The 20,380-nt window shown below is 37.2% G+C and overlaps 1 protein-coding gene across 1 annotated transcript in view; it reads right to left on the reverse strand.

Moving 5' to 3' along the window:
- LOC128636233 (mucin-6-like) overlaps positions 1-20,380 on the reverse strand; it is a 114,232-nt gene that overhangs the window by 16,397 nt on the left and 77,455 nt on the right. Inside the window, 9 exon segments of the mRNA XM_053689271.1 lie at positions 134-275; positions 3,720-3,871; positions 5,571-5,677; positions 5,757-5,809; positions 8,442-8,691; positions 11,840-11,969; positions 14,666-14,760; positions 16,488-16,652; positions 19,921-20,058. Coding sequence (XP_053545246.1) covers positions 134-275; positions 3,720-3,871; positions 5,571-5,677; positions 5,757-5,809; positions 8,442-8,691; positions 11,840-11,969; positions 14,666-14,760; positions 16,488-16,652; positions 19,921-20,058 — 1,232 coding nt within the window.

Genomic DNA, 20,380 nt, shown 5'->3' on the forward strand with positions numbered 1-20,380 from the left:
TGTTGAGAAAAAAAGCACATATATAAAGTACAGTATTGTACAATCCACTTCTGTAGTGCAAAGTCTTTTAGCACAACTTGGAAAAACTAAAGAAAAAAACTAAATGAGCTGTTTGCAGTGAGTAAGACATTACCGTCACTAGGGTATATTCACAGTTTCCATCGAATACAAAGTATTGCCCATCAAAGGTTTTCATGTGTCCCTCTCCATATAGCACGCAGGTAGATGCGCAATGCAAGTTCTGTTCACAGTACCAGTGGCCTCCTCTACAGTCGCTGCAGGGAAAAGGGAAAATGACAGTGTTTTTTGCGTATAAAGAAGGGAAAGGTTCATGTGTAAAGCTGTAGGTATTTGCATAGTTCTGCAATACAAAATTCAGTCTTCAGGCATTGAATTACACTCAGGTAGTAAGTCGCTATAAAATGCCAAAGAATAACATTAAACCTATATTAACAATAGTGCTATTTATATAGCCTGCATAGAAAGGGCTTAAGTGCTTTAGCTCTATATTTTGGACTTAAATGGGTTATTTAAATTAAATATTTTTTTCATTTATTCCTTAAATATTTATTTAAAGGGACAGTTTAGTCAAAAATAAACTTTTGTGATTCAGATAGGGTCTGTAATTTTAAACAACCTTCCAATTTACTTTTATAATCAGTTTTGCTTTGTTCTCTGGGTATTCTGAGTTGAATGCTAAACCTAGGAGGCTCATATTCTAATTTCTTAGCCCTTGAAGGCCGCCTCTTCTCTGAATGCATTTTGACATTTTTTCACAACTAGGGAGTGTTAGTTCATGTGTACCATATAGAAAACATTGTGCTCACGCCTGTGGAGTTACCTAGGAGTCAGCACTGATTAGCTAACATGCAAGTTTGTCAAAAGAACTGAAATAAGGGGCAGTCTGCAGAGGCTGAAATACAAGGTAATCACAGAGGTAAAAAAGTGTATTATTATAACTGTGTTGGTTATGCAAAACTGGGGAATGAGTAATATAGGAATTATCTATCTTTTTAAATTATAAACATTCTGGTGTAGACTGTCCCTTTAATTTGTAAGTTTATCAATGGTGAAACTTTAATCCCACCCGTAAAGGTGTTAAACGTATAGTTAAAGTACTGCTCAGGAGCTGCAATCACGCATCAGGGTCATAGAAATGCAACTTCTAATTGGCCCACCCGCAGTTCTATGTTTCTCCCAAGCAGTACTTTAGCTATGTGTTTAATCCATTTGCGGTAGTTAAGCACACAGATTTGCAATATCACTAGGTATAACATTTTATGCTTTTAACAAATAAAAAAGGTGTTATATGCTATACTCCTTGTCCCTTACATTTTTGCTCAGGGCCTGTTTAATATGACTCTAAGCATGGTCCTGCAGTCAAAAGTTACTGCCACAAACTGAAATCAAGATTTTATACATAAATCCTCTCATAAATATAGTGGGGAAAACTTTCTCAAACTCTCTATAAACGTTTCCCTTGAAATATATTCTACTCTCCCTGTTTTTTTTATTTATATGAGATTACTTGATTTATCTCCTAATACTATGTGTGGAGAGATAGATAGAAATTTTAGATAGATAGATATACACACAAAGATGACGATTTAACAAGTGTCTGTCCGACATGGTCCGCTCAGCAGATCATGTCCGACAGACATTGCTGAATGCCGACAGCATACGCTGTTGGCTTTTAACAGAGTACAAAACAGTTCTAGTGGAATGCTTGTGCAATGCTGCCCCCTGCAGATTCGCGGCCAATCGGACACTAGCAGGGGGTATCAATCAACCAGATAGTATACGATCGGGCGGATTGATGTCCGCAGCCTCAGAGGCAGCGGACAAGTTAAGGAGCAGTGGTCTTCAGACCGTTGCTTTTAAAGGGACACTGAAGTCAAATTTTTTCTTCCGTGATTCAGATAGAGCATGCAATTTTAAGCAACTTTCTTATTTACTCCTATTATCATTTTTTTTCCGTTCCCCTGCTATCTTTATTTGAAAAAGAAAGCATCTAAGCTAAGGAGCCAGGGTTCAGGACCCTGGAAAGCACTTGTTTATTGGTGAGTGAACTTATCTACCAATCAGCAAGAACAACCCAAAAATGGGTCGGCATCTAAACTTACATTCTTGCTTTTCAAATAAAGATACCAAGAGAATGAAGAAAATTTGATAATAGGAGTAAATTAGAAAGTTGCTTAAAATTGCCTGCTCTATCTAAATCATGAAAGAAAAAAATTGGGTTCAGTGTCCTATTAACCCCTGTTTCCGGCGAGTCTGAAGGCTCCTGCGGAAACTGGGGTATTCAGGGCCATTCGACCCTTGATAAATCGGCCCCAAAGTGTTTGTGTGGATAGATAGATAGATCAGATAGATAGAGGCATGAATTTTATTTTTTTATTTCAGGATTCAGATAAAGTGAACAATTTTAAAATACTTTCCAATTTACTTCTGTCATCAAATATACTTTGTTGAAATGCAGGTTGGTGGGCATAGGAGTATGCACATCTGGTGCACTGTATAACAGCAGTGTTGCCAGAATGCTTACAACAACGTTATACATTGTTCAAACATTGCTGTAATCTAATGTGCAAAAGCATTCTTGCTAAACAGCTGCCATATAGTTCTTCAGACAAGTTCCACTGCCTACCTAGATATTCTCTTAAACAAAGAATAACAAGAGAACAAAGCAAATTAAATAAAAGTTCATTGGATTTATTTATTTTTTGTATGTAAATCATGAATAAAAAAAATTAGGTTTCATGTTTCTTCAAGCACCACATTGCAGAGGATCGCAACACAAAACAAATATTTTAAAAGTATGTAAACTTGTAATTTTGTTATCTGCACTGTTTTGCAATCCTTGGGCACACCCTTTGAAAAGCCTTCATTATGTTTATCTTATTTAGTCTGCTGTGGACAACTAGGGACTGATATTATTAAAGGGACACTGAACCCAATTGTTTTCTTTTGTGATTCAGATAGAGAATGCAATTTTAAGCATCTTTCTAATTTACTCCAATTTCAAGTTTTCTTCGTTCTCTTGCTATCTTTATTTGAAAAAGAAGGCATCTAAGCTAAGGAGCCAGACAATTTTTGGTTCAGTACCATGGACAGCACTTGTTTATTGGTGGGTAAATTTATCCACCAATCAGCAAGAACAACCCAGGTTGTTCACCAAAAATGGGCCGGCATCTAAACTTACACTCTTGCTTTTCAAATAAAGATATCAAGAGAATGAAGAAAACTTGATAATAGGAGTAAATTAGAAAGTTGTTTAAAATTGCATGCTCTATCTGAATTATGAAAGAAAAAATTTGGGTTCAGTGTCCCTTAAAGCCAGACTGAGTATTGCAAAACAGATTCCAGTTTCTGTAGCGCAGAAGAAAAACAGAGAAACAGTGGACAAAATACGAAATGAAAGTACTGTCATGAGATGCAGGACACAGCATAGAAGGTTCAACGCTACTTTATTGCAGAGCATAGAAGTATACAGCTTGTACAACACATCTAACTTGGTAACTGCGACATAGATAATAAGGGCTATAAGCCACGCCCCCATCCGGTGACGTCACCTCCCACTCTTATCACAAGTACATTACAATGGATTATTTATGTCAACTGAGTTTTATATCTATGTAACATATTGTACAATTGTGTTAATTTTTGTTCTAAATATTCTTAATCCTGGTTTCAAATTTATGTGCAAAAATCCATCTTACCAGCTCTGGCAGTCAGTCTGCATAGACTCCCCATTTCTATAGATATTTCCACCAAATTCACAGGAACAATCTGCTTCTGCTACGCAGTTACCATCAAAGTCCTCATAAGTTCCGTCCGGGCATACACAGCCAGCCTCACATTTGGTTGGTATCTAAACATACAGAATTGTGATTGTCTCAATTTGACATGTGGAAATACAGTCTTAGTGTAATGCATTGTGATGACAGCAGGGGGCTCTCTAGTTCATATTAATCATCTCTATAATGAGAGAAAAAAAAATCAACTATCTGTGGCATCTAAAAGAGTAAAGAATTTCCACAGTCATTTTTTTTGTACCAAATTAACTAACACCTGTTCTGTTAATGCTTATGGGGTCTTATATTTCTGCAGCAGTACAGCTCCTGAGAAATTGTCTCTCTCAGCCAATGAGCATGTATACTGCAGTATCAGTTGTGTAGCAGTAGTATTTTGCTTCTTTCCATTATTTAAATAAACATCTTAAATCAGCTGATATGCTGGCTGAGCATCATGGGAAATGTAGTTCCAAAACCTCTGGAGGGCCAAGTTTGAGAGTAAATGCTTTCAATGCAAAAAGTAATATAAAGGGACACTGAACCCAAATTTTTTTTCTTTCAGGATTCAGATAGAGAATGCAATTTTAAGCAACTTTCTAATTTACTCCTATTATGATTTTTTTCCCATTCTCTTGCTTTCTTTATTTGAAAAAGAAGGAATCTAAGCTTAGTTTCTTGGTTCAGTACTCTGGAGAGCACTTTTTTATTGGTGGATGAATTTATCCACCAATCAGCAAGGACAACCCAGGTTGTTCACCAAAAATGGGCCGGCATCTAAACTTACATTCTTGCATTTCAAATAAAGATACCAAGAGAATAAAGACAATTTGATAATAGGATTAAATTAGAAAGTTGCTTAACATTTCATGCTCTATCTGAATCACGAAAGAAACAATTTGGTTTTAGAGTCCCTTTAAATAAATTGCTCTCCTTTCATATGCAAGAAAACATGCATTTTATATCAGTGCGTATGTGTGTACTATATATATACGTATATACATACATATATATATATACATATATACATACATATATATACAGTATATATATTTATATATATATATATATATATATATATATATATATATATATTAGAGATGTGCATTTGTTTTGTCATGATTGCATGTTATGTTCATTTTTATTTAACAAAACAAATATCCGAATGAATGCACTAAATAAAATTAAAAAAAGAAAAAAAATACTAACGAAAACCTTCAGTATTCATTAATTTCCTTTAAAAAAATTTAAGGGGTTGATACTTACCTTAATGCTCTCCGGAGAGTGCGCTAACCCGATCCTCTTTTTGCCAGAACCACAGCCGTGCTAACAGTCGGCTCACAGGACCTGCACCAAGCCTCCTGTTAGCGTGGCTCTCAATAGTGGATCAGGTTAGCACGCTCTCCATAGTGCGTTAAGTATTGTAGATACGGGAAAACTTTTCACCTGTAGCTTTGAACATTTACATAACTACAAAAAAAATGTAAAAGTTTTAACTAAAATTCAGTATTCGTTTCATTTTAAACTAAAGTGAAACATTGACCAGCCAGCCATAACCCCCAACATACCTTGATGTTGTCCAATCATTTAGGTTCCGCCCATATCACACTTTAACCCAATCTACAGCTAACCCTATCTCCACCCATCCATCTTAATACAATTCACTATCCCTTTGAGACTCATGAATCAGCCCCCAGCCTCCTGTTCCCTATTGTGAGGTAGGTATTTTTTGGTTGGAACCAGAATAGCCTTTTCTTGCAGTACAAAAGTGACACTTACACAGCTGATACCAGTTGCAAGGATCTGGCACGAAGGGGCACAAGCAGCTCCATATTTATCCGACATGGACCCACAAGTCTTCATCACCTTGGGTTCTGGACAAGTCTCTATAGATGAAATAAATAAGTTAGCTTAATGAATAAATAAGTGCAAAATCATTGACAACTTATATAGCAAATTACATACCAGCAAAATCTAGCGTTCTTCCGATGCAGTTTAGCTTCCCAGCTCCGCAGTAACTGTAAGGCAACCATAAAGTTACATTAGCTAAACTCCATGATACATTAGAATGCCTCAGATACTCGTTTAGTTGAAGAATAGTAAAATAGCCCCATATGAGCATCATTTCTATATTTTCCACTGATAAATGGATAATTGTTCCCTCTTCTTGTTTTGGAAGTATTTGATATATGTTTGAGCAATATTTTTAACCCTGCACTAAAGAGATATTTGCATAGTTAGCTCGACTATGTCCCTTCTAATTAAAGGAATAGCAAAGGGAATTTTAAAGGGACAGTCAAGTACAAAATAAGCTTTCATGATTCAGATAGGGCATGTCATTTTAAACAACTTTCCAATTTACTTTTATCACCAATTTTGTTCTCTTGGTATTCTTAGTTTAAAGCTAAACCTAGATATGCTCATATGCTAATTTCTTAGACAATGAAGGCCGCCTCTTTTTCTGAATGCATTTTGACAGTTTTTCACCAAGAGAGGGCATTAGTTAATGTGTGCCATATAGATAACATTGTGCTCACGCCTGTGAAGTTACCTAGGAGTCAGCACTGATTGGCTAAAATGCAAGTTTGTCAAAAGAACTGAAATAAGGGGGCAGTCTGCAGAAGCTTAGATACAAGGTAATCACAGAGGTAAAAAGTATATTAATATAACTGTGTTGGTTATGCAAAACTGGGTAATGAGCAATAAAGGGATTATCTATCTTTTTAAACAATAACAATTCTGGTGTAGACTGTCCCTTTAAGGAGGCATTATACACTAGATAAATTTAAAAGGTATAGTAAAGATTATTCCCTGCCTCCCTCTAGTCATGGGTGCAGCCATGTTGAAATCTATCTCACTATATTCCAATGCTGACTTGTTTGTACATGTGGATGCAACTCTCCTTCAGATACCTCCAGTGTAACTTAGGTTCCAAAATGGCAGCACCCATAATTAGAGGGAGGGGCATGAACTGTATTTAGTGTGTAGTCTCCCTTTAAACTCTCTTGATTCAGACAGAGCATGCAATTAAAAAAACAACTTTTACTCCCATTATCAGATTGATGTTTTTAGTTTAGTATCCTTTGTTGAAGAGCATATCTAGATGTGCCCAGGAGTGTATATTGAGAACTATATGGCATCAGTTTAAAAAATAAATAAATAAATATTATAACACATTTAAACACTAGATGGTAGCATTGTTTACAACTATCTATAATTGCAAATAAATGATATAACATATTCAGTGTTTCTCAACTCCAGTCTAAGGACACCTAACAGTCTAGATTTTAATAACTGAACATGAGCACTGGTAAAAAAAAATCAGCTGTTCAGTTACCATGGTTACCAATCCACTCTCACCAATCAAATGTAAATGTGATACCAGAAGTCAATTGGAAAGTTTTTTTATAATTGCCTGCTCTATCTGAATCATGAAAATTAGATTTTCACTTAAAGGGACATAAAACCCCTTTAAACACATTTCCAATTGACTTCTATTATCTAATTTGTTTATGTTCTCCTGGTATCATTGTTGAAAAGGATACCTAGGTAGGCGCATTACTGTTTATTTTAACAAAAGATACCAAGAAAATGTAGCAATTTAGATAAAAGAAGTAAATTGGAAAGTTTTTTTAAAATTGTATTCTCTATGGATCATAAAAGAAAAAAATGTGGGTTTCATGTCCCTTTAATTGTCCCTTTAATTGTCACTTTAATTGTCCCTTTAATTGTCCCTTTAATTCTATAATGTTTCCAAATTAGTTTTATTTAAAATTGAAATTTTTTAATTTTATTACAGTTTTTTATAACAAGCCACTGAGTTTTAAAAATGATCAGTTGTTTTCCTTTTGACGTATCTCAATTCTACAGAGCTATTACATTTGCCAGTATCAGCCAGTGGGCAATCAGTCCCTAGGGACCAGTTGTACATATGCATGCATTTCCTGTTAGTTTTAAAACCAATTTAAACAGTTTTAATCTAACCTTTTTCATTCAAAAATATTCTAGCATGTTCCTCTGCATATAGATTTGTTTAAGTTTAACGTGCCTTTAACCTAGCTGTCAAGTGGATAACAATTTTTATTTTTATAATTTTTTTTAAAGCTATCTCTGTTTAAGCCCTTCAGGGTGGTACAATAGTGTTCGATGTAAACACTATTAGTAAAAATTAAATCACGCAATCGTCTATGCAATTGTGTGATTTCAAGGCCGGGATCGGATCATGAGAGACGGCCTTCCCTGCTAGGTACGCCCCCCAAGGCAGGTCCTTGCCTTCATCAAAGAGGGAAGCTGCAAGACCCCATATATAGTAGGACGTTCCATGCATTCTTAACGGCGTAAAAACCCAGCACTGTTAGGACGGCACTGAACCTCCTAACGGTGTGAAGGGGTTAACTTAGTTGTTAGTAGTGGGGTGTATACCTACCTGAAACATGAATACCCACTTCAAACTATGCTCAACCTTTTTTTTTTTTAAATGAATCCTCCTATATGCTTCTTTAAAAGTTTCCTTTGAAAATTTAGGGTAGCTGGCACCTTTGAGGTTTGGTGATGGTACAGTACAAACAGGTGTATAGTAATTTAATGTGGCCCTAGATCCTTTACTGATTCACCAATAGATGTTTTCATACATCAAGCCCATATGATTACCATGTAAGGCCATTGTAGATGGTCTGTTGGTTAGGCATGATGACCGTAGTCTCATCCAAGTAGCACGGGCAGCGGGATTTGGGAACACAATTCTCCTTGTTATCCAGGTAATACCCATGTGGGCAATTACAGCCTTCAATAGGGATATCATTAGGGTAACACTCCAGCTGTAGGTTAGAGAGCGACAGACATGTCCGACCACAGGAATTGGTGTCGTAACTGTACGTCTGGTTACCAGAACACGCAATTGCTAAAAGGAGAAGAATACAGCATTTAATTCAAGTTAAAAAAATATAAAAATCAGGATATGTTGGTTAAAGTGACGGTAAAGAGATGGCAAACTTTAGCTAATCAAATGCCATATAAATAATCTTTGCCATTTAAAAAGTATATGTGTACCTCTTTTTTTTAATCTAGCCATGAAAAGGGTTAAATCCATGCCTATAGTAATGCTTTATTAGAATGTTATGCTGGCCCACTGAGATGAACACTTTTTTTTTAAAACAATTCCAATGAACCTCCAATCAGTGTGTGTGCCATATGACACTGTTGAAGTACCACCCTTTGAAAGCCCTTAGGAAGCCTTAATAGATGGTGAGACTGCTCCCTATGTCACGGCCCAGCCAAAAGAGGAAATGTAAATTTTATATGCATAGCATTGAGGATATTTTCCGCCACCCTCTAGTTATGGGTACCGTTATGTTGAAATCAAGCTTTCAATTCTTCAGATACCTGCAGAGTAGCCTAGGTTCCAAAATAAAGGCACCCATAATTTAAGGGAGGTGCATAAAATATATTTAGTGTTTAATGTCTCTTTAAACGTGGCAATATCAAGATGGGCAAAGACTTTCTATTCATCTATCTGAGCTGTCATACAATGAAACCTGCGTTGGCTATTTTTAAATGGAGCTGAGTTTACTTGATTTTTCATCTAACTTTAGTAAACTGTTTTCTGATTGGCTGTAGAGCTTTTGCTCTGTTTTAGCACACTGCTGAAACCCCAACTAGACGAATTACTGTAATAATAGTAAAATGTAATAATAAAAATACAAAACAATATTAAAATAAAGTACAACAATAATATTAGATTTAAAATTTAATAATATTCAATTAACAATTGAATAATAACATGGAACTAAAAATCTAATTTAATTTAAAATATTTAATTTCAAACTATTATTATGTATTATTCAATACAGCCACGTCATAATAAACCTTTCATGATTCAGATAGGGCATGCAAATTTAAACAACTTTCTAATTTACTCATCATCAAATTTGCTTTGTTCTTTTTGTATTCCTTGTTGAAAGCTAAAACTAGATATGTTCAAACTGATTTCTAAGCAATTGAAGGCTGCCTCTTAAAGGGACAGTCAAGTCCAAAAAAAACTTTCATGATTCAGATAGGTCATGCAATTTTAAACAACTTTCCAATTGACTTTTATCATTAAATTTGCTTTGTTCCCTTGGTGGTATTTTTGAAAAGCTAAACCTAGCTAGGCTCAAACTGATTTATAAACCGTTGAAAACCGCCCCTTAGCTCAGAGCATTTTGAAAGTTTTTTTACAGTTAGACAGTGTTAGTTCATGTGTGTCATATAGATAATATTGTGCTCACACATGTGGAGTTATTTAGGAGTCTGCACTGATTGACTAAACTGCATGTCTGTCAAAAGCACTGAGATAAGAGGGCAGTCTGCAGAGGCTTAGATACAAGGTAATCACAGAGGTAAAAAGTGTATTAATATAAATGTGTTGGTTATGCAAAACTGGGGAATGGGTAATAAAGGGATTATATATCTTTTTAAACAATAACAATTCAGGTGTATACTGTCCCTTTAACTCAGTTAATTTTGACAGTTTTTCAGTTAAACAGTGCTAGCTCATGTGTGCCATATAGATAACATTGTGCTCTCTACTGTTTAGTTACTTATGAAAGGGTACTGATTGGCTAAAATGCAAGTCTGTCAAAAGATCTGAGATAAGGGGGGCAGTCTGCAGAGGCTTAGATACAAGGTAATCACAGAGGTAAAAAGTGTATTAATATAACTGTGTTTGTTATGCAAAACTAAAATTAGCTACTTTTAAAAATGTTCAATATTTTTATTAGAGGGATAGGAAAGTCAAAATTAAACTTGCATGATTCAGATAGAGCATGTCATTTTAAGACACTTTTTAAATTAACTTCTGTTTTCAAATGTGCTTTGTTCTCTTAGTATCCCTTGTTGAAAAAGAATACGTACATATCCTACACTAGTGGGAGCTGCTGCTAATTGGTGCCTGCACACATTTGTCTTTTGTGATTGGCTGAATAGGTGTGTTCACCTTGCTGCCAGTAGTGCAATGCTGTTCCTTCAGCAAAGGATAACAAGAGAACAAAGTACATTTGATAATGGAAGTAAATTGGAAAGTTGTTCCAAACTGTATGTTCTATCCAAATCATGGAAGACAATTTTGGGGTTTCCTGTCCCTTTAAGTATCATTGCATACATTTAATTATGCAATTAATTTGTGCTTTGGATAGCAGACAATTATATAATATTAGAAAATATTACCCTGACCCCACCCGGCTATCTCATAATGCCACCCGGCTATCTCATAATGCCACCCAGCTACTTCATAATGTCACCCGGCTATCTCATAATGCCACCCGGCTACTTCATAATGCCACCTGGCTACCTCATAATGCCACCCTGCTACTTCATAATGTCACCCGGCTATCTCATAATGCCACCCAGCTACTTCATAATGTCACCCGGCTATCTCATAATGCCACCCAGCTTCTTCATAATGTCACCCGGCTATCTCATAATGCCACCCAGCTACTTCATAATGTCACCCGGCTATCTCATAATGCCACCCAGCTACTTCATAATGTCACCCGGCTATCTCATAATGCCACCCGGCTACTTCATAATGTCACCCGGCTATCTCATAATGCCACCCAGCTACTTCATAATGTCACCTGGCTACTTCATAATGCCATCCAGCTACTTCATAATGTCACCCGGCTATCTCATAATGCCACCCGGCTACTTCATAATGTCACCCGACTATCTCACAATGCCACCCAGCTACTTCATAATGCCACCCGGCTACTTCATAATGCCATCCAGCTACTTCATAATGTCACCCGGCTATCTCATAATGCCACCCGGCTACTTCATAATGTCACCTGGCTATCTCATAATGCCACCCGGCTATCTCATAATGCCACCCAGCTACTTCATAATGTCACCCGGCTATCTCATAATGCCACCCAGCTACTTCATAATGTCACCCGGCTGGCAACACTGTGACCCATTTGTATCACTATTTAGCCACGTTTTAGACTACAGGGGATGTGATTATCAGAATAGAGGAGTCTCTGCCTTGGAAGAGGTAACTAAGAAACACTTACTGCAGTTGGTTTCACTTCTCCAGTTCCGCAAGACGAGCCCTTTGGCAGCGCAGGCCCTGGCGTACGAACCTAACGCTGAGCAGATAAAACTGTAGGTCTCCTGGTAATTGCAGGTTTCATACACACATCTCTGAAAATCAACATGAATAATAACACCATTTAGAGTAAACACAAGTATTGTTCTATGGCATTTTGGAACTATGAGTTTAAATGGTTAAACATAGGGTTACTTTGGTATAATTTACATTAGTTTCATATATTAAAGGGACATGAAACCCAATTTTTTTTTCTTTCATAATTCAGATGAGGAATACAATTTAAACAATTTTTCAGTGTACTTCTATATTAAAATTGTATATGTTTTTTTTGTTTCCTTTGTTGAAGGAGCAAAAATGCACTACTGGGAGCTAGCTGAACATATTGGGTGAGCCAGCGACAAGAGGTGTATATATATATATATATGCAGCCAGTAATCAGCAGCTAGCTCACAGTAGTGCATTTTTGCTCCTGAACACTCTGTACCTAATATGATCTGTGCCCCTTGCATGATAAACCTTCTGTTTTCTCTTTATTCCCTTAGATGAACAAGCCTGTATGACTATAATACAACATTTGGGGTCAGATTACAAGTGGAGCGGTACTTATTGCTTCTGCTCGCGTGCTAACTCCACTAGAAATAAGCTTTTTGCGCTCATTGGGTAGAGCTGCCGCTGATATTAAGTTGAAAGTAAAAAGGTTTTGCTTGTGTGCTAACTTGATGCATGCAAAAAGCTGAAGTTAGAATATTGTGACCGAGTTAATGTATTCCCCCATAGAAGTCAAGGCACCAAGAAAAAGCAGAAAAAAGCACCCAACTTGTGCGCAAACTCAATCGCATATTCTCAAGTGTGCTAACCCAGTGTGAAAATATGATTATTTCACATTGCAATGTTCTTCACATAGCAGAATATTTTCTATTTGTTCATAAGTACGATATACACATATAAATACATAAATACATATGTATAAATATATATATAAACATACATATACATCTTTATTTTTATTAGTCTTATTATGAGTGTAACTGTACTTTTAAATGTAATTTTGATTTGTTTTATGTCACTATTTTCCCCCCTTTGCAACAGTTAAGCAGAGCTCTGAGGTTGCACGTTAAATTAAATTGCACTCAAGTGATCCCGTTTACTTTCAACTTGTAATACAAGCGATACATCCAAACCCAATATCGCTTGTGCATAACAGTTATAGCGCAACTCGTATTCTGACCCTTTGTGTCTGACTTGCTGTTCCTATCATCAGCCTTTATTAATACAATGGCAGGATTGGACAGGGGACGATAGGCATTATTACAAACAAAGAAGCTGATTAGCCAAACAATATAGCTCTGCCCATACCCTGCCCCCTTATTGGCACCAAATGGCACAAAGAAATCAATTTAGCCAACCAATCATTTGTTCTTCGTCCGTTTTGTCCAATAATGTATTTGGCTGTTTGTGTGTCGGACAAATGCACATCTCTAATACTTATAACCTTTTCTGGCTTTGAAGTAATAGTATCAGATCACAGCAGGTTAACCTTTGTTCTTTTATATACCATTCCACACTTAAAATAGTTTTGTGTGTACCATAGTGCATTGGCTGATAGACACAATTAACATTTGTACCTGTCAGCCAATAAGCAACGGATACAGCTATAGCCTTTAAGTTTAAATAGCTTTACATAACATTTTTTTTTCAAAAAGTTATTTAAAAAGATTTGAAACCCAAAATTGTTCTTTCATGATTTAGATAGAGCATACAATTTTAAACAACTTTCTAATGTACTTCTATTATCAAATTATCATCATTCTCTTGGTATCTTTTGTTGAAAAGCAGGTACGTATGTTTAGGAGCCGGCCCCTTTCTGGAGCACTATATGGCAGCAGTTTGGCAAGAATGTTATCTATTTGAAAGAACACTAGATGGCAGCACTATTTCCTTCCATGTTGTGCTTTATACACTTACCTAGTTATCTCTTCAACACTGAATATCATGGGAACAAAGCATATTTTATTATAGAAGTAAATTGGAAAGAGATTTTTTTTTTAATGGTATGCTCTGTGTCACAAAATAACATTTTGGGGTTTTATATCCCTTTTATATAATTTGAGTAAAATGTCCCTTTAAGTGCACTTAGTTATTGGTCCTATTTTTTAAAAACGTTTTTATATTTGAAGATCTTTTGATATTCTATAGATATTTAGGAATGTGTGATTGTTCAATAGCCTGAGGAAACAGCCCTACAGAGGCTGAGAAACGCGTTGCTTTTAATAAAGTATTTTTTTTATCTATACACTTGCTGCTGTTTTTATCTGGGGATTTATTTTTTTCCCTGAACCTCCTGGGAGTTATTTTGTCACCTGCTGAACCTTTGGAATCAGTCAGCTGGGCGACTGAGAAGCTCCAGCTTGCTCTTATTGCACCTGGAGGTGCTTAGAAATATGTAAGTGTGCTTATTTCTTGAATACACACACCCTTGTACCATACTGTGCTGGGCTATGTCGTTTTTTGTTTCCCTATATATAGGAACATCTTGGATTCTATAAGTGAGGATTCCTCTCTGAACTTCTGGCTGCTATAATCCAGTTTGCTAGGCAACTGTGAGGTTCCAGTCTGCTTATTTTCACCCTAGGGTGCTGTCTGTGAGTATTCCCTTTTCACTTATTTGAACCCACTCTGTGTATATGGTATTAGGCCATTGGGCGCCTCTGTGTTCTTTTCTCCTATGTTTGAATGTGTAACCCCAGTAATATTTAGCATCCCAGAATAAACAACCAGCTTATATTACCTTGTAAAAAGGATCAGCATCTACCAATGTGTGGCACTTCTCAAATAGCGTCCCTTGCTTCACCAAGGCAGAACAGTGACTTTCTGCATAGATTTCTAGAAAAAGATAACAACCTGTTTTAGGCAGTAGAAGCCCTGTCATTTGCAAATATAAATCATTGGTAGATATTCTAAAAATACCAATACTTTAAAAAGATAATTGTTTAGCTTAGGAAACATAATTGGTGTCTTTCTCCACACAAAACCTCAGGAAACGATGCTTGTGTTGGAGCAGTGTATTGTGGGTAATGATATGTAGATGAGCTTCACAATGACTCACCGTTTTGTTTCTAAGATACATTTTAATCTTGAACTTCCTAATGTCCATACAATACTGCTATAAGGGGCATAAAAGTGCAAGAATGAAATACATATTTATTTAACTCAATCAGCAATGCTCTACTGGGAGATAGCTGGTGATTGGTAGATATATACATATGCCTCTTGTCATTGGCTCAGCATATGTGTGTCCAGCTAGATTCTAGTAGTGCATTCCTTTTTTTGAGCTGTCTTTAACTATGTTTTTAACCCCTCTGCAAGTGTTAAAAACACTGCTATTTGCAAGGGATAGTACAATAATTAAAAATGCTCATTCCCACATTTTTATTTTACAGTTTTAGGTCCCTTTAAGGCAGTTTTATAAACTGATTTTAGAAACAAAATGTCAGGCACTATGAACCTCATTTCTATATATCCTCACCCAGAATGCCCTGCACCAGTGCACACATTGTACATTTTCTGTGAAAAGTCACCTAATTTTGTGCTATTTTGAAATGAACTATGTTGTATCAATTTGCTTATGAGAAAACAAAAACTAATTTTGTATTTTCATGCCTCTGTATAATGTTATTGCAGCAGACTAAAACATAGAAACAACATAAATATTATAATATTGTAGCAAATATAAAATGAAAATGTATTGAATTAGAGTATACAGATTGCAGATTGACAGACTGCACTCTAAATAAAACCTTGAAATAATCATATATCTATTGTTCATCCAAATAGGAGTCATAGAATAATTGCATAAAAATTAGCAAATCTAGGCAAGTATCACCACTTGCTTTTCCCCAGAAGTACTCTATAAGATATGCAAATTAGATATACAATATCTCATGCATTTTGCTTCTAATACTGTGTTCAAAAACCACAGAATTTCCACTTTATGGTGCAGCAAAAAAACTAACAATTTCTTTTTTTTTCTTTTCCTGCACCTACCACATAAAGAGCAATTGCTGTGGTTGAACACAGAATCGGAAGCAAAAAGTATGAAATATTATATTTCTAATTTGCATATCTTACCCAGAGTTCCTGGTGCATTGGCAACAATGTATACAGAGTAATTCTGGGGAATAGCAAGTGGGGATACTTGCCTAGATTTGCTAATGTTTTATACGATAATTCTATGACTCTTACTTTTATGAAATGGAGGATTTTTACTTCATGCTTTTATCTCCACCATAACTCAAATGAGCATCATTCATCCAGAGCCACAATCGTGATAGTGCATTCAATCTAAGTCCAATGATAGTTTCATTTGCCATATTAGAGCTGAGGTTCGCTTTAAAAACAGTAGCGCTGCATTTCATTGCAAACTACGCGTTTTGACCTTTCAAAAAAATTATGACATTAGCCGAGTATGAGATACTCATACTCAATCTTCATATATTATTTCCCCTGAGTAGCTGAATTGTCTTCAGAATTTCATAGTTATCTATTGATCAAATGCTCACCCCTTGGCTTATACAGAAACCAAAAAGGTTTTATATAACAGTTTTGCTTACCATTAGAGAGGCTCATGGAACAAGGGTTAATATCCATATTATGTGCATGTTTGCAATTTGAAGCAGCCTTCCAAGAATCGGCAAATGATGTGACTGTTCCTTCTACAATGCCAGAGCTAGACAAAAAGTCATCCATTGTCTCGCCATTAAAATTTCCACAAAGACCTGAATTGTATTGAACAAAATTAAGTTACAACAATGTATATATAACATTTAATTGTCACTGTAATGCCACTAATTTGTTCAAAAGGAAAGTCTAGTCCAAATAAAACTTTCATGATTCAGATAGAGCATGCAATTTTAAGCAACTTTCTAATTTACTCCTATTATCAATTTTTCTTCATTCTCTTGGTATCTTTTATTTGAAAAAGCAAGAAAGTAAGTTTAGGGGCCTGACCATTTTTGGTTCAGAACCTGGGTAGCACTTGATGATCAGTGGCTACATTTAGACACCAATCAGCAAGCCCTACCCAGGTGCTGAACCAAAAATGGGCCAGCTCCTACGCTTTACATTCCTGCTTTTCAAATAAAGATACCAAGAGAATGAAGAAAATTGATAATAGGAGTAAATAAGAAAGTTGCATAAAATTGCATGCTCTATCTAAATCATAAAAGTTTAATGTTGACTAGACATTCCCTTTAATGCTGAAAATTACTCTTGTGATGATCCTTTTCGTGTAAGCAAAACAAGATTACAGGAATTAAACTATTTAAATGTTTTGGTGTTATATGAACAAATTGAATTCAAACTGGAAATAACAGTCAGATTACATTGTATTTTATTAAAAAATATTTCACTACCACAGTAAATATTTGTTGACTGATCATTAGGTTTACAAAATATGTAGCTGACTAGGATTATTGTCATTCTTGCTGGTGAAAAGATGAAACTTTTCATTCCGTTTTATACTAGAAACATTTTTCTTTCTACTGCAAACCCAACCAAGTATGGGTAATTCTGAGGTTTCACTGGGAGATTAGATAGATATATAATTTAGCATAATAACGCAGACAATCATACAAACGCCTGAGTATTGTGCGCCTATGTTCAGAGAGGTTATGACTGAGGTTGTGTTTCTAAATTTTGGAATAATTTAGACTTTTTTTTCTCAAAAACGGAACACTAATGTCAAAATTAAACTTTTGTGATTCAGAAAGAGCACACCATTTTAAACAACTGTTCAATTTACTTTGGCTATTAGCCAATCACAAAATGCATAAAAAGACTGCATATTTAGAATATTGATGTGAATTGGAAAGTTGTTTGAAATTGTGTGTGTTATCTGAATCATGAAAGGCTAATTTTGACTTTAATAGTCCTTTAAACCATTGTTTCTTAACCGCAGGCCTTACGTACCCCCAACAGACCAATTTTATTAAAGCTGAACTTGTGCACAGGTGAAATAATCAGCTGATGGGTGAGCAGGTTAGTAACCATGGTGTTACTAATCAGCTGATTACTTTACCTGTGCACTGGTTCAGCTATAATGCAAACCTGGTCTGTTGGTGGTACTTGAGGGCCGCGGTTGACAAACACTGCTTTAAACTACATTCAGGCCTGTATTGGCCACCAGGCAAATTTGGCAAATGCCAATGTGCCATGCAATATTATTGAAACTTTGGCCACCTGCTTTTTATCCGGTGGTGGTGGGCCGGCTGAACTACCATGCGCTGTCAGTTGTGCAAGGCAGACCCCTTGTTTTCTGCTTGACTGTCAGAGAAAGCAGTTCTCCCTTTTCTCACACTAAGGGAAAAAAGCAGCCCAAAAAACCTTCACCAGGAAGAGACTAGAGGTCCTTGGATCTTGTCATGTGGTTTGCAGAAGGGCTGTAGGGGGTGTGATTTGCTAAATGGCTGAAGGAGAAGGCTGCAGGATCAAAGGTGCTTATGTGGCTGACTGAAAGGCCACAAGATCAGGGGTCTGATATGGCTTCTTTTTGACAGTATGGCTGCAAGACCAGGGGTCTGATCAGAGGCTTAATGTGTCAGACAAAGGGGCTGCAGGGTCAAGGGGTTTGCTAATGTATATGGCAAACAGAGGGCTACAGAGCCAGGTGGTTGTGGCACATGGCTTGTAAGTTGCAAGACCAGTGGTCTCTTCGAAAGTTGGTATGTGATTGACAAAGGGGCTGCAGTGCCAGGTGTCTAATTGGAGGACTGATGTGAGTATAAGGCTTACAGAGGTGCTGATTGGCCCGGGAACAGACCTTACATGAGCATGTGGCTTGCAGACAAGCTACAGTGTCAGGTGTCTGATTGGAGGACTGATGTGAGTATAAGATTTAGAGAGGTGCTGATAGGCCAGAGAACAGGTCTTACATGAGCATGTGGCTGGCAGAAGGGCTGCAGTGCCAGGTGTCTGATTGGAGGACTGATGTGAGTATACAGCTTAAAGAGGTGCTGATTGGCCCAGGAGCAGGTCTCATATGAGCGTGTGGCTGGCAGACAAGCTACAGTGCCAGGTGTCTGATTGGATGACTAATGTGAGTATACGGCTTACAGAGGTGCTGATTGGCCCGGAAACAGGTCTTATATGAGCATGTAGCTGGCAGATAGTTTGGAGGACTGATGTGAGTATAAGACTTATAGAGGTGCTGATTGCCAGGGAACAGGTCTTATATGGGCATGTGGCTGGCAGAGGGGCTGCAGTGCCAGGTGTCTGATTGGAGGACTGATGTGAGTATAAGGCTTACAGAAGTGCTGATTGGCCAGCAGGGAACAGGTCTTATATGAGCATGTGGCTGGCAGAGGGGCTGCAGTGCCAGGTGTCTGATTGGAGGACTGATGCGAGTATAAGGCTTACAGAGGTGCTGATTGGCCTGGGAACAGGTCTTATATGAGCATGTGGCTGGCAGAGGGGCTGCAGTGCCAGGTGTCTGATTGGAGGACTGATGTGAGTATAAGGCTTACAGAGGTGCTGATTGGTCAGCAGGGGACAGGTCTTACATGAGTATGGCTGGCAGAAGGGCTGCAGTGCCAGGTGTCTGATTGGAGGACTGGTGTGAGTATAAGGCTTACAGAGGTGCTGATTGGCCCGGGAACAGGTCTTATATGAGCATGTGGCTGGCAGAAGGGCTGCAGTGCCAGGTGTCTGATTGGAGGACTGATGTGAGTATAAGGCTTACAGAGGTGCTGATTGGTCAGCAGGGAACAGGTCTTACATGAGTATGGCTGGCAGAAGGGCTGCAGTGCCAGGTGTCTGATTGGAGGACTGGTGTGAGTATAAGGCTTACAGAGGTGCTGATTGGCCCCGGAACAGGTCTTATATGAGCATGTGGCTGGCAGAAGGGCTGCAGTGCCAGGTGTCTGATGTGGGATAATTGGCCTGCAAGGAAGATGCTCGGCCGCTACCTGTCTAGGCCTACATGGTCCTCTTTTTTTCTTAGCAACGGATCATAGCCTGTACCTGCGTCACCATTGCAGACTCATTTACCTCTGGTGCTGCCTAAATATTCCCTCTCCAGTTTAATATAGATGCTCAGCACCGGGACTCTCTGCACCACAATCTCCAATCCAAACGATGTGTATAGAACGATGTGCGTAGAAGACTCTCTGATCACAACAAGCTCATCTGGAATAACAAAAATATACTGTTTATTATCTTATCATATTTACAGGACAGTGCTAGTGCAAATGTTTTACCAACGATGACACACAATGTGGAGGCCGTTGTGTGATTGGATAGGAATAGTACTCAGACACATTTCTATAACCCATGCATAAGAGCTGCAATTGATAAGGTTGCATTTTTTTTTTATTTTCTGTAAAATGTAGAGTAAAGTCTATTTAAATGTAATACTATGCAGCAGTAACAATTATGCTTTTCTTACTAATGTTCATTGGATGAGTATTTGTGCTTTTCAGCCAATCAACATTCTTAGAACGCCAATGAG

This window comes from Bombina bombina, chromosome 7, assembly GCF_027579735.1.
Source record: "Bombina bombina isolate aBomBom1 chromosome 7, aBomBom1.pri, whole genome shotgun sequence".
In the NCBI taxonomy this organism is placed as follows: Eukaryota; Metazoa; Chordata; class Amphibia; order Anura; family Bombinatoridae; genus Bombina; species Bombina bombina.